General features: G+C 40.1%; 1 protein-coding gene across 1 annotated transcript in view; it reads right to left on the reverse strand.

Moving 5' to 3' along the window:
* LOC135459636 (3'-5' RNA helicase YTHDC2-like) overlaps nucleotides 1–9841 on the reverse strand; it is a 29600-nt gene extending 19759 nt beyond the window's left edge. Inside the window, exons 1-7 of the mRNA XM_064735866.1 lie at nucleotides 9578–9841; nucleotides 9216–9306; nucleotides 7554–7750; nucleotides 5622–5818; nucleotides 4815–4981; nucleotides 1967–2069; nucleotides 646–802 (exon numbers count right to left, since the gene is read on the reverse strand). Of these exons, the coding sequence (XP_064591936.1) occupies nucleotides 646–802; nucleotides 1967–2069; nucleotides 4815–4981; nucleotides 5622–5818; nucleotides 7554–7750; nucleotides 9216–9306; nucleotides 9578–9758 (1093 nt within the window). The 5' untranslated portion in view covers nucleotides 9759–9841. The remainder of the gene's footprint in view (nucleotides 1–645; nucleotides 803–1966; nucleotides 2070–4814; nucleotides 4982–5621; nucleotides 5819–7553; nucleotides 7751–9215; nucleotides 9307–9577) is intronic.
* Nucleotides 9842–13410: the final 3569 nt, after the last annotated feature.

Consider the following 13410-nt stretch of genomic DNA (forward strand, 5'->3'; position numbering starts at 1 on the left):
ATTAAAATCAAATGTAACTTCCAGATTCATGCCTCCAACAAGCTGCAAGCCTTATTTTCCTAGGCAATAATTTAAACCTGAAAACCAGAAATGAACACTTTTATGTGTAAATAAGAAAAAATAATGCTTTCTCATTAACGTCCCATAAAATTAACCAATGACTTGTGTAAAAAATTCTTAAGCAAAGAATCATATGATTAAAACATGTATCCCAATTTGCCTAGGACTGCATTTCTGAAATGGATAGATTTATGTGAGTTTTGTCCTCTAACTAGAGCAATCTATGAGGCCAGAATTACAGTCTACTGGAATATACTAAGAGATATCACACTCCTGTAAATCCTAGGGTCTGTATCGCTATGCAGACCAGCATTTTAGAACCTTCTCCTCCTTGAACTGAACACAGATGGGACCAGGACATCCCTGCATTTACAGAATATCCATTGAATAAAACCTCCCTCTGAGGTAGATGCAAATAATTAAGAAATAAAAAACATAAGTAAACAAGGAACAACCACTGCTGGTAACTGTAAGCGTATTTATCACCTGCCTTTACTCAGAATTGTTTGGTACAGTTCAGTTAACAGTTATCTAGCAGTCTCAGGGCAGGTATACTGAGATTTAAGAATTTACTTAAATACTTACTGTGTATTACTGGGCAACGTCCAAAATACCTAATAAAGAGGTCTGCATCTAGAGCAGCACTAGAAATAATTAGTTTTAAATTAGCTTGGCTTTGCAACACATCTCTCAGTTTTATAAGTAAGAAGTCACTGAACCTATCCCTCTCATGTACTTCATCCTGTATGAAAGAAAAACAAACAAAAAAAAGAACGTCTAAACATCACAGATCCAAGATCATAACTTTTCACAAACATAATTTTTTTTTTTTAATTAAAACATGTAATTTGGTGGTACACTGCAGAGGTATTAAAATGTTTAACTTCATAATGATTTTTTTAAAAACTTAAAAGTAAAAAAAAACTTCAAAAAGTTTTATAATGGTATCAGAGTCGATTGCATTGTAATGAACAACCCATCTCAGACCTTAATTTCAGAGATCAAAAAGAGCATCTGAAACTTCTAATTCTTGCACTTCAATCTCATTTTCAAGATAAAGCCACAAACTGCAAATCCTAAAATCTTATTTCAATAAAATTACCCTTAACAACTGATAAGAATTAAAAAAAAATGATACCACATAATGATAAAAAAGATGGCTTTCTTAGATCCAATAAATTATGCACAAAGCTTATCATTAAGGCACATGTCTGATTAATTATCTTTGCCTATCTTCTGTTTAGTTTTATATTCTGAATGTATGAATCAAGAACAAGATTTGCAGGCTGAAGTCAAGAATGCACAAACCATTCTTCTGCTTTTTTCCTCCTTGGTAAACGGACAGCCACCTAAACTTATCAAGGCTTTTTCTTTTTCAGCAGTGGAGAACTTGCAGTAAACACTCTGGTTCCACTGACTTAACAAACTCCACAATAGGAAGTTCATCTAATCATACGTGAAGTTAAATAATTTGCTAGAAATTAGACTACGTTTTATGTTGAAAACATTGGGCAAACAAAGGGACTGCAAACTTGGTACTGCAAAATCAAGTACATGATAGCAGAAATTCTGACACACTTGTACTGAAGCTTCCTAAGGCTTTTCTGCTGACTGAGGAAATTCAGAAAAATTTTGACCTCTACCCTCCACAATCACATCACAATTACAAAATTAACTGTTGACAAAAACCTAATATAAGATGTTTTTTACAAGAAAAAACAACAAACCCCAGAAAAATATGTATATTACAATAAAAAAAATCAGTAACTCTTTAAAGTTAATTCAGATTCTAACTTAACAGAAACACCTTAAATATCATCAAATTAATACAGAAAACGAGGGCCTCATCTTCCAATTAAGAAACAATACATCCTGCTCCACCTCACACGAAATACAAGATCCTTACCACAATGATATGTGTCACGGTTGACAGGGCGCTGTCTCCTGCCATCAGCGTGCGAAGCAGTATGCCATTAGTGCAAAAGGTTACCAGAGTCTTTGGAGAAATCCTAGTGAACAGTGAACAAAGATGCTTCTGCTTTTTTCATCATTTAAATGCTGCTAGCTTTCCACTAGTTACTGAAAATTAAAGATTGAAAGGCTCCTCACCAGAAGTGGAATCACAGTTCTGTCACGCATACTTTTTGTTCATAAATTATGCCTGTTCCCTGAGAGTTCTTAAGGATTCTTAGTGCTAATGCTCAAAAGCTTCAGACAAGTGATTAATAAACAAGGAGAGATTCATTTTTTCTAAATTAATAAGCAAGTGAAATAGAATCTGGAGAACCTTGCCATGTTGTTTGTATTAATTTACTGGAAAATCCAGTGTGGACTGCCTTGAAAAAACGGATTACAATTCTTCCAAATACCCTCAGATATAGTCTTTGTCTACATGTGGTCGGTTGACCGTGGCTGAATGCCAGACACTCACCCAGGCTGCTCCATCCCTCTCCTTCTCAGCTGGACAGGGGAGAAGGAATTCAACAAAAGGTTCAAGGGTCAAGGTAAGGACAGGGAGAGATCACTCACCAGTTACCACCATGGGCAAAACAGACTTGACTTACACAACCTGGTTTAGTATACTACCAATTAAATCCAAGTAGGATAATGAGAAATAGAATCAAATGTTACAAAACCCCCTGCCACCTTGCCCTTCTTCCCAGGTTTAACTTCCATTTTTCTCTAATTCCTACCCCTCAGTACACAGGGGGACATGCAACGGAGGCCGTGGTCAATTCACACCTTGTCTCTGCTGCTCCTTCCTCCTCACAGGAGGGATTTCTCATTCTTCACAGAATGCTCCAATGTAGGTCCCTCCCATGTGGTGCAATCCTTCAGGAACAGACTGCTCCAGCATGGGACTGCCATGGGTTCACAAGTCTCATCAGCAAAATTGCTCCAGTGAAAACTCCACTCTCTGTAGGGCCATATGTCCTGCAAGGAGCCTGCTCCACACAGGCTTCCCACTGGGTCACAACCTCCTTTGGACAACCACCTGCTCTAGTATTAGGGTCCTCCACAGGCTGCAGGAGGACTGCTCCACTGTGGACTTCCACGGGCTGCAGGGGAACATCCTCCCACACTACAGTCTTCACACAGGCTGGATGAGAATCTCAACTCTGGCACCTGGAGCACCTCCTGCCACTCCTTTGGCACTGACCTTGGTGTCTGAAAAACTATTCCTCTCAAATATTCACAATCCTCTCTTTCTACTGCTGTGCAGATTTTCTTCTCCAATACGCTGCTCCAGAGTCATGCCCACTGTTGCCGATGGGCTCAGCCTCAGCTAGAAGTGGGCAACGCTTACAGCCAACAGCCAGAGGCTTTATCAGACACATGGGAAGCTTCTTGTCACAAAAAACACCTCCCTCACTACCAAAACATTGCTATACAAACACAATACACTATACTTGACAGAATCTCAAAGATAAGCTGAACCTTTTCAAACACTTTGATTTTTCAAGAATCTAAAGTTCTTTAAAAGTACCAACTACCTGTGGCAGTTCTAGCTGTGCAAGTAAAAAGAGCAATTACTTCCTCCAACAGTGACACTAAGTACTGAAAACTATAGAGTACTAAACAAAGGAACACACATACATATGTCTTTATTTCAAGTATGTAATTCATTTTTCAATTCAAAAATACTCCTACATGTTGAATTCAGGGAACACATACCAGATGGAAGTGCTTTACTTTTTTAACCTCTTCTCTCTTTTTCATCAGCTTTCTAGAAATCACCCCCGCTGTCTAACACTAAAACATAAAAAAACAGATTTCTGTGTTACTGCAAACACTTCCATCCAACACTTTTTGCCAAGATGGAAATAGTGCCATCTCTCCCTTTTGCTCTTTCTCAAGTGAACTCTTTGGTTCTTCTGCACTGCTTCCAGTAATTCTTCCAGCTTACCTATACTTTGTTTTCTTCATACAGCATAATTCTTCCACACAATAATCATCCCCCTTACTTGCAATTAACCTTTACTTGCTCTTCTAATCTTCTAATGCTCTTCTTCTAGCCTTGTGGCCTTCAGCATGCATAACAAAATTCTTCAACTTGGCTTTGCTGTTGCAGTGCATTCATTTTCATTAGAAATTTATTATCCTCATCCAAATAAGCAACATCATCGGCCATACCTTTTGCCATCTTCCTCTCAATTGTATCCCAGCTGATGCCCATTCCTAAAAATCCCACTATTTACACAATTCAAAGATTTTAGAAACCCTACTATGTTTTAGGAGCAAATTCTTCAGGTCATCTAGAATTTCTGCTTTTATTTTAAACATAAAAGATAAACAGAGTAAATTTAACCCAAAGCAGATTGTTAAAGCTCAATGTCATTGTTCACTTTCCAATTTTGTTGTTTTCCGTCTTCTCTGCCCTATAAACTCTCCCCACATAGCTTTTGTCACCAGCACACTGGTCTTCCTAGCTATTTTCAAATCTTGCAGAACTTTTGGATTTATCAATGTTAAAAGTAGAGAGGATAAAGATATCCACACACATACTCCCTAGAAAAAATCAAGAGAAAGCACTTACAGTTCAGTTCTATAGAACTCACTGCATGAAACTGCGTAATACAGAAGAAAAAACATCCTTTTCAACTCTTAAGCATTCATTACCCAAAATAACAAATCCTACTTATCCTACACAGTGATGTTTTACTGGGCTGCAAACCAAATACACTGTAGTTTAAATAACCAAGACACAAAACACTAATACCAGATCAACTGACTTGAAAAAATGTTATCAGTACCTGCTTTCTAATCGGATCTGATAACCAACTGTCTGTCCAATCTTTTCTCTTCTTTCTGCTGCCACTCTTTCAGCCACAGCAAGTGCTGCCAAACGTCTTGGCTGAGTGCAAAATATACGGCAGGGAGTTCCATTTTTGTGACAGTCATCAAGAATAAACTGGGGGATCTGTAAAGAAGTGGTTTAAATGCATTTTTTAGTTTTTTAGACTCATGACTTTTTTACCACAATGAAACAATTTAACTGCACCTCAGTACTATACACATTGCAAAACTATTCACAATAGGATTATCATTGCAAACATACCTGAAGTGGCAAAAAAGGCCAGAAAAGACAATTTTGTCTATTAAGTTTCATCTCTTTCAAACAAAACACAGCAACAAAAACAAGAAAACCCAACCAACCAAATGCTGAAGTTCTCTCCCCTGCTTCAGGGAAATCTATGTAAAAAACCCTTGTAGACAATATTCCACTGTAACACAATAATACTCCAGATACCAGGAACAAGCTTTAGAAGGAAAAGGGCATAGAAAACTGTAGCTACTTTCCCTTCAATATTCTATGATTATTTTAAAGAATAGCTGATATCCATCAGATAATTGTGCAGAATATTTTATGCTTTAAATATGTGTCTACTGGTTTAGTACTGCAAAAGCAAAAAAGTTAACTGGAACAATAGACTTTGAACCACACAGGAAAACAAAATCCTTAGAACTAGAATAAAAAAAATCCTTATTACAAAAACATTACAGATTTGGCATCAGTTTGGTATAAATACTCTTATGTTTTTTATTTCACTAAAACGTACTTGAGTGGTTTTTCCTGATCCAGTCTCTCCTACAATCAAAACAACTTTATTGTCCTTTATTATTTTAACAATTTCTTCTTGCTTTTCAAAAACTGGTAGTGATTGCCTGAAAGAATCAAACTCTGATTCCCCTCTTTTCACAGGAACCTGGGGGATACCATCGCTAAGTCGTCCACTTGTCTTCACTTCTCTGTTTGCTGTGAAAAGAAGTCAATAAATTATAAAGGAAGGTCACTAAAACACTGGTTAAAACTGTACTTAAAAATGAACATTTCTGATTTTATTAGCATCCCTGTTGATAAAGTGAGAAACCCACGAGATATTTAAAAGTGGTTTTCACAGTAACACGTCCTGTTATGGTGCTTGAAATAAATATAGTTCAAATTATTTTCGACTTACATAGAAATTTTAAACTGAATTATCACAGTACATTGTTCAAGTTAAAAAAAGGCATGGAAAGCTTAAAGAGAAATAGAAACTAAATCAGAGAAAAAAAGGCTTGGCCTTTGTATCTGTTTACACATTCCCATCTCAAGGATTTCTGCCTACAGAAATCCACCAGAGAGTTAAACATTTAAGTTATTCCAAACTGAGAAGTGCGTTTTCCAACAAAAAGACAACTTTACTGTGATTAACATGCCTTCTTTCACATCCTTACTTGTCTTTTAAGACCTCCTTTCAGTCAGTCTAACATAACCTAATAGTCTAGTCCATAAGATTTGTCTTAACAGGTACTAATTGAAACATGATGTACTGAGAGCCCAGGAGCCACACAGCAGTGTGATGTATCAGAAAGCAATGCATAAGTAGGTAAAAAACCTGCAGTCTTCTGAGGAGGCTATTTCAACATCTGTACCTTAAACGCTACTCTACAATTCCTTAATAATTATTTTCCACAAGAATGAGAAGCTGTCAACGCAATTATATAGGAATAATGCAATTATTTAATGCTATTAACAGATTCACATGGTAAATTCCAAACACTGTTTTACCAAGACAGACACAGACTAACAGTTAGGAGATCCGAAGACCATTCTGGAGACATAAAGAAAGATAAATTTTACACTATTCATTAATTTATGCCCTATATCCCTACGAAATTGCTTACTGGTACTTTTATTATAGTTTCCCTCTGTTCACTAAACAATCCTATCAAACAAATTGAAAGAACTGAGAAAGAAAACTAGCAAAAGAAGCACTTAAAGAACGAATGCAATTAATCAGAAGTATCCCTTTAAACAAGGCATACTGCTATGTTCTCTGTTCACTACATCCAGCTTTGTACACAGAAACACAACATAACTTTTACAAACATAACTTTAAGGCAACAACCACGTTAAAAGCATTATTTAAAAAACCTATCTTTTATCAGAAGTTTGTCTTCCAGAGGACTTTATATACTCAAGAAATTAAGAAGTTTACATAACAGCATGAGTTTACTTCATAGCCCTTACAGACTGAATCTATTTTAGATGACAAAATATGAACTCCTTATTTTATCAAGGACATGAATTCCTACAGGCACAACAGTCAGTCTCATTTTTTCTTAAGGGTATTCTTACACAGAGTGATGTCTCCTTAATCTTACCTCATGGAACTTGCAGGAATCCACATTTCACAACTGTATTTTAAAATAAAAATCTGGCTAAAATTGTCTCAAAGAAATCAAAATTAACTTGATACAGGGGAGACACTGCAACATGGGTGACATGACAGCATGAGCATCTTATGTCACTGGTTTTAAAAAATCCTACATTAACAATTACAAGACAAGAAAATGATAAAGTTTGCTTAGAAAGAAGAGTGTCAGTTAGGACAGAAGAAGAGACAGAATATAGAGGAGTTTGTTTTGGGGCTGGGTTGTGGGTTGTTTTTTCAAGTACTGTTGATTGACAAGTCCATGTCCATATTGACAAGACACAGTGAACATACCAGATTCAACTGCATATGCATTTCCTTGTTCTGTCTTTGGCAGAAGTTCTGTTCGTTCTTTATATGTGACAGGAAAATTTTGAATTAAAGTACGAACAACGTGTTTTGTACCAGAAGTTAAGGCACAAGTCATTACTCCACGTTTGAGTTCTGATCCATCCTTTTTTCTCACGGTTAGGTATCGATTTGCTCCTTTTCTAGGAGAAATAAAAAAAGGCATTTCAGGAATAAGCAAACTAGTTACCTCCATGTAATGATCTTTGACAATAATTCCTTCAAGTGACTTTCAGCTTATTTTCAAATACAATGCCATAACAAGAATCCTCCAAATAATGTCCTAGGTAGCATAATGCAACATTCACAATAATCATCATCAAAAGCAGCTTCTATTCATGTGAGGTAGTGCAGAACAGACACTGCAGACATCGGACAACTATGCCTCAGTTATCACTGTGTTTGTCTCCCAAAATACAGCAGCTCTACCAATCATTTTATCAATCAATACTGGGAGTTATGACATCAAATTGACTTTCAGACTAACTTGAAAGATTTAGAAGTTAAAAATCAACAAATAAGCAGAATAGACAAAAAAAGTTCCCTGCTAGTGGCATTCCAAGCCTTAACAAAATCCAAAAAACATATCAGATCTCAGGATGTTCATTATCAAAGATTTATTATGTAGAAATAGAGCCAAAACACTTAATCATAACAGTGATCTGCTTCTCAGACTGAACTCTTGACACTAAAATGCAAAGAATTGTCATAAATGTATTTGAAACTGAACTAACTTGTGTCTGGGCCACAACTGACACATCAACGCTTTTAGAACAACTTCTTAGGGTAAGAACAGAAGGTTACACTAAGAGCCCAGTGACCTCTCCCTGACAAGGGTGGAAGGCTGGTGTAGGTATGCAGGTGCTGGCAGGGGCAGCCTCTGTGAGGAGAGGCACAGCCACCTTCAGCAGCCCCTGGTAAAAACTACTCTGTCCTCTTTACATCCTCATTTCAAGTACTTACATACACTGTTGAGACCCCCCCCAGAGCCTAGTCTTCCGCAGGCTGAAAAGTCCTAGCACTCTGGCCCTTTCTGCACAGAGGAGATACTCCATCCCCTTCACCAGTCGTTGGTCCTTCACTGAACTCTCACCAGTCTAGGTCTCTGTCCTCCTGGTGATCCCAGCCCTGGACAGACACAACAATTGGTGTAGCCTAATCAGTGCTGAGTAGAGGCGAACTATGACCTCCCACTGCCTGCTAGCAACACTTGACACCTCTACTACGCTTCCCAACAGAAGCACTCTTTTGAACATGCTATTTTAAGTTGCACGTGTCAACGCAGGAGATTCTATGCAAAACCTTTGAAAACACATTACTGCAGGGAAAAAAAACCCAGGAAGGATCTTTATGACAAGTCTTTCTTATGCACATGAAGTCCTCAAAACTGCATCACAACCAGTACGTCATGCGTGTTTTCACTCAGACATCAAGCAAAGCTGAGACAATAATTTTTATATTTACTTTTTAAAGTCTCTTTTCTAGTACCATTCCCCATGACACTGCAGGACAAGTTAAAAACACAAATCGTTTTAACACTGATAACGAAATCTCATTAATTTGCACCAGAAAAAGAAAACAATACATAAAAATAAGAGTCAAACTTACCCTTTGCTCTTCGAAATCAGCCCAAGAGAATGACAGCGCCGGTGAACAAATGCTCTTTCGGTTCTAGTGAAAGAAGACGGAAACTCCATTTCTGGAAAGAGAATTAAAAAAATAAAAACCCGAGCACAAAAACTCAACAGGCAAAATCCCTGACGTAAGACCTCGGCGCCGCGAGTTTATCAGTCGCCAAACCCACCAGGCTTCCCGTGCGCAGCGGGAGCGGTGGCAGCGCTGTCCCCGGGCCCCATGCGGGACTCGGCCGCCCCGGGGCAGCGCGGCCGCCCGAGACGCTCCTGCCGGGAGAGCCCGCGGGCCCGGCTGCCCGCCCGCCCCGCCCCGCTCCGCGCGGCTCCCCCACGCACCCGTGTCCTCGCCATAGCGGAATCGCTCCAGAGCGAGGTTCACCGCGATCTCCACCTCCTCGTCCACACGGATATCCCTCAGACCTTTGCCGCCTCGGCCGCGGCCCGACGCGGCGGGAACGCCCGAGCCCGCTGTGCCCGCGCCGTGCTGCCACGGCGGGACGTTCCTCGGCCGCGACATGGCTCCGGCACAGAGCGGGGGCTCCGCCGCACGCCGGGACCGCGGGCGCTGCTCCCGACGCAGCAGCGAGGCCGGGCGGGCGCGGCGCCGTGACGTGTACCCAGCGCCGGGCGGCAGCGGAGGCGGAGCCGCCCTGCAGGCGGAAGGAAGCGCCTGGCGGCGTTTGTGCCGGCCCAGCCTTACGGAGCGTGCCCTGGGGTCGGTGTTGCGCAATAGTGCCGCAGTGGCCGTGACTGAAGAAGCAGCGCTGATACCTGTCAGGTGTCATGCGATTTCATTGAATGACGTTCAGAGTGGGTGGCAACATCGCAGTCCTCGGCCGTGTTTGTTTTGAATGTTTTACGGAGTCATCAAGATTTTCCTTCTCTTTTTCTCTCTTTTCCGTCTTTATTTCTCTCCTTTCTTGTTATGTCTTGGCAAAGTATGGCTACCATATTCTACCCCTTGGTCTGTGCCAAAGTCTGTGGTGAGGACTGGCAGGTTGTTACTTGTAGAAGTTGAGAGTTTGTTAGCCAACACTTCTGCAGTTATATAGAAGTGCTGGAAGGGCCAGTTGCTGGATTTTAGGTGACTGTATAGTGAAACAATAAAAGTCCCTGACATGTGGACTGGCGTCTTTGTTCAAGGGAACTAAGAATTTACAGCGAACATCACACCCCCAGCCAAATGGGTCATTATATGGTCAGACAGGGAAGTTTTCTCAACAGTTTGGCAATCTAAATGGGGTCCCAGGGCACCACCTTCACAGCTTCCCTTATTCAAACATCCAACTGCTGTGGAGTTCATGGGGAACTACCAGAGTTCGCCTGAGATCTTTGAAGCAGGGAGGATACAAAAGATGAACGCTAAAAATCCCCAAGTATATTCAACATAAACTACGAGGCTCTCCAATTATTTTTAATAAATTTCTCTAATTACTTCAGACTTTTCCTTCCTGCAGCATTATGTACATAGTTGGTGAAATTAGGTTAGTGCGTAGAGCATGGGTCTGATCAGCAAAAGGTACACTTAAAGGGGTTTTTAGGGTCTCTCCCAAGTTGCACAGACGACTGAGGTCACCTGTAAGGTGTGCAGGGGAGATTGAAATCTCTCCTAAGGCATGTGGGAGCTGTGGTCCCCTGAGGTTTGGAGTCCCTAGTAAGGCATGCAGGGCCAGGGGTCCCTCGGAAGCCCTGCAGGGGGGTTGAGGTTGAAGGTCAGCTGTTGAACTGGGGTCAGTCAGTCCTAAACAACAGGCAAAAGCTCTTCAGAACAGGTTTGTGATCTCTGCTGCTCTTCACCAACTGGAGTGGGGAGATGAACTCAGATGCCCAAATCCAGAGTGGCACAGATGGGTGTCGCAAGGCACCCAGTGTGCTAATGTAACCCATCCCAGAGAAGCCATCAGGAGCTCCAGGGAGAGTTCTGACAGTGCCCAGTTCTCAACAGCCTGTGGCCATCCAGGGGAAGGGAAAGTCCATGTCACACTATACGCATATCCACAGCAGGTCGCCAAGGTGAACCACCCATATCCTCACATTGCTCTGTGAACATTGATGGATGATTTGAGGGATTAACTACACTTGATACAGCAAGAGAAGATAGGTGGGAGAGTTGTTTAAGCATTTTAAAAGATTAAGTAGGAAACCATTTAAAAACCTGTGCTATATCATGTAAAAGCAGCAGTGCTTTAGTGTATGGTGATTCCTTGAACACATTTCAAGAGTTTATTTTGCAACTAACAAATAGGCAGTTAGCTACATCTCTGGAAAGCACTCACACTGAAGGAGTTGTTCACTCTAGATTGCTATGTGCACGCCATCTCTTCAAAGAGGGGGACCCACAAAGATCTGATGTAGAGGTACACTAATCTTCAAACCATGTTTGTGACTATTTGATTGTTGTGGTGTAAATTTGAAATACTATGCCAAAAGGAGGTTCTTCAGAAGTTATGCTGAAGTGCTGCTTTATTTTTTGTATTTGCACAACTAGTAATTGTAATAATGGTGGTAATTCTGCGTATATGTCAAAACTAGTTACAAACCCACATTTTTCTATATGTACATTTATTTTAAGTGTGAGGATGGTAAACATGCAAATAATATTTTAAGACTTCCTCCAGAATATGGAGAACTGTTGCAGTTGTCTGGTAAGATTTGCTATTCATAAACAAAGGGCATTCTCAGTGGCCTGGTTTACCGGTGCAGTTACACGAGCAGGAAAACTTTTTAGTATTCAAAATAGTGTTATATCTATTAACTTGGAGAATTCTGTTTCATTTTCTTACAGGAGGATAATATGCAAAGAGTACTGCCTGAGCAAGAAGCTTTTGCCTAGTGTTTTGTATTGCCCCTTTGATGAAAAACAAAAGGAAAAGAGGATGTTTAAAAAAAAAGGTGAAAAGGTGAATGAGAAAGTGCTTTTAACTTAAGGAAGTATGTTAGGCCCCTTGAATCTGCAGAGACTTCAGCACTTACTGCACTGCAATTAAGATACAAAATTACTGAAATCAGCTGTTGTTGTATAGTTCACGAAAATAACTTTTCCTAAGAAAATTGTGATAAGAAAGAATGGTTGTAATACTAGATTGTGTTGCCCTAGCAGAAAGGGAACAGACTGCATCTCCATCCATGTTTCAGCTGTGGCAAAATCAAATTTAAGTATTTAGACTGTATTTTGGGGAAGGGGCAATAAATGATAACAAAGAGAGGCCGTAATTAAGCTCCCACGTCTGATCACAAAAAGTAGGCTTGAGGTTTTCTCAGAGCTGTGGCATCTGATATCCACAGATTCCTAGGTTAGGGCAATTGACTAAGTCTGACTGAGACAACTGAGAACTTCAATAGCTAGTGGAGAGTTAATGCAGAAATTAGGACCTCACAAGAGATCGATTGCAAGTGCATACAGTTGCAGCAGGAGCACAAGCTTGTATTAACTCTGTGGCAGCAGCAGGAGGAACCCAAAATTCTAACACCACAACAGACATAGATATCACATCTTAACACCTTTAATTCAAAAATCTAATAGCAGTACCTAATGATGGAGAAAAACATCACCAGTGTGAACAAGTGATACACATTTCAAGTAAAGCAGAATATCAAATCTGACAAAGAATATTTAGTCATTGGCTAGATGGTTTCATGATAAATCCTATAGAGGGACGCAGGTAATATTTATCCAAGTACAAAAAAATATGGCCAGCAATAGCCACTACAGAAATTTAGCTCCAGGAATTTATGCCACCACAAAAGAGAATCACAAATGGCTGCCTGACCTGACATGAGTTTTCAGGCAGTAGACTGAGTTCACAGTTAGGAGGGTGACCATGGACTGATTTCCATTGTCAGGGAATGCAAAGAGACCTTTCAGACATGCCACCTGTGGCTGGGTGGTAGTAGACCAGCTGTCAGGCTGGGCAGAAGCCTTTTTTTCCAACAAAAAAAGACTTATTCAGGAGGAATAATAGAAGCCTTCTTAAAGAAATCAGTGCTCATTTTATAGCAAATACGATACCAAAATTTTCCAGATAGAAACTTTCTACAAGAGTTCTGAGTATTAGAAAGCAGGTGTTCTTTATTGAAGCATGCTGATCACCCCGAGGACCCTTTCTCTATTTAATTGCCCTGAGTGTTGCATAAACAGAGGTTTTATCATACCCACTGATTTACATAAT

Source organism: Zonotrichia leucophrys, chromosome Z, assembly GCF_028769735.1.
Source record: "Zonotrichia leucophrys gambelii isolate GWCS_2022_RI chromosome Z, RI_Zleu_2.0, whole genome shotgun sequence".
Classification (NCBI taxonomy): Eukaryota; Metazoa; Chordata; class Aves; order Passeriformes; family Passerellidae; genus Zonotrichia; species Zonotrichia leucophrys.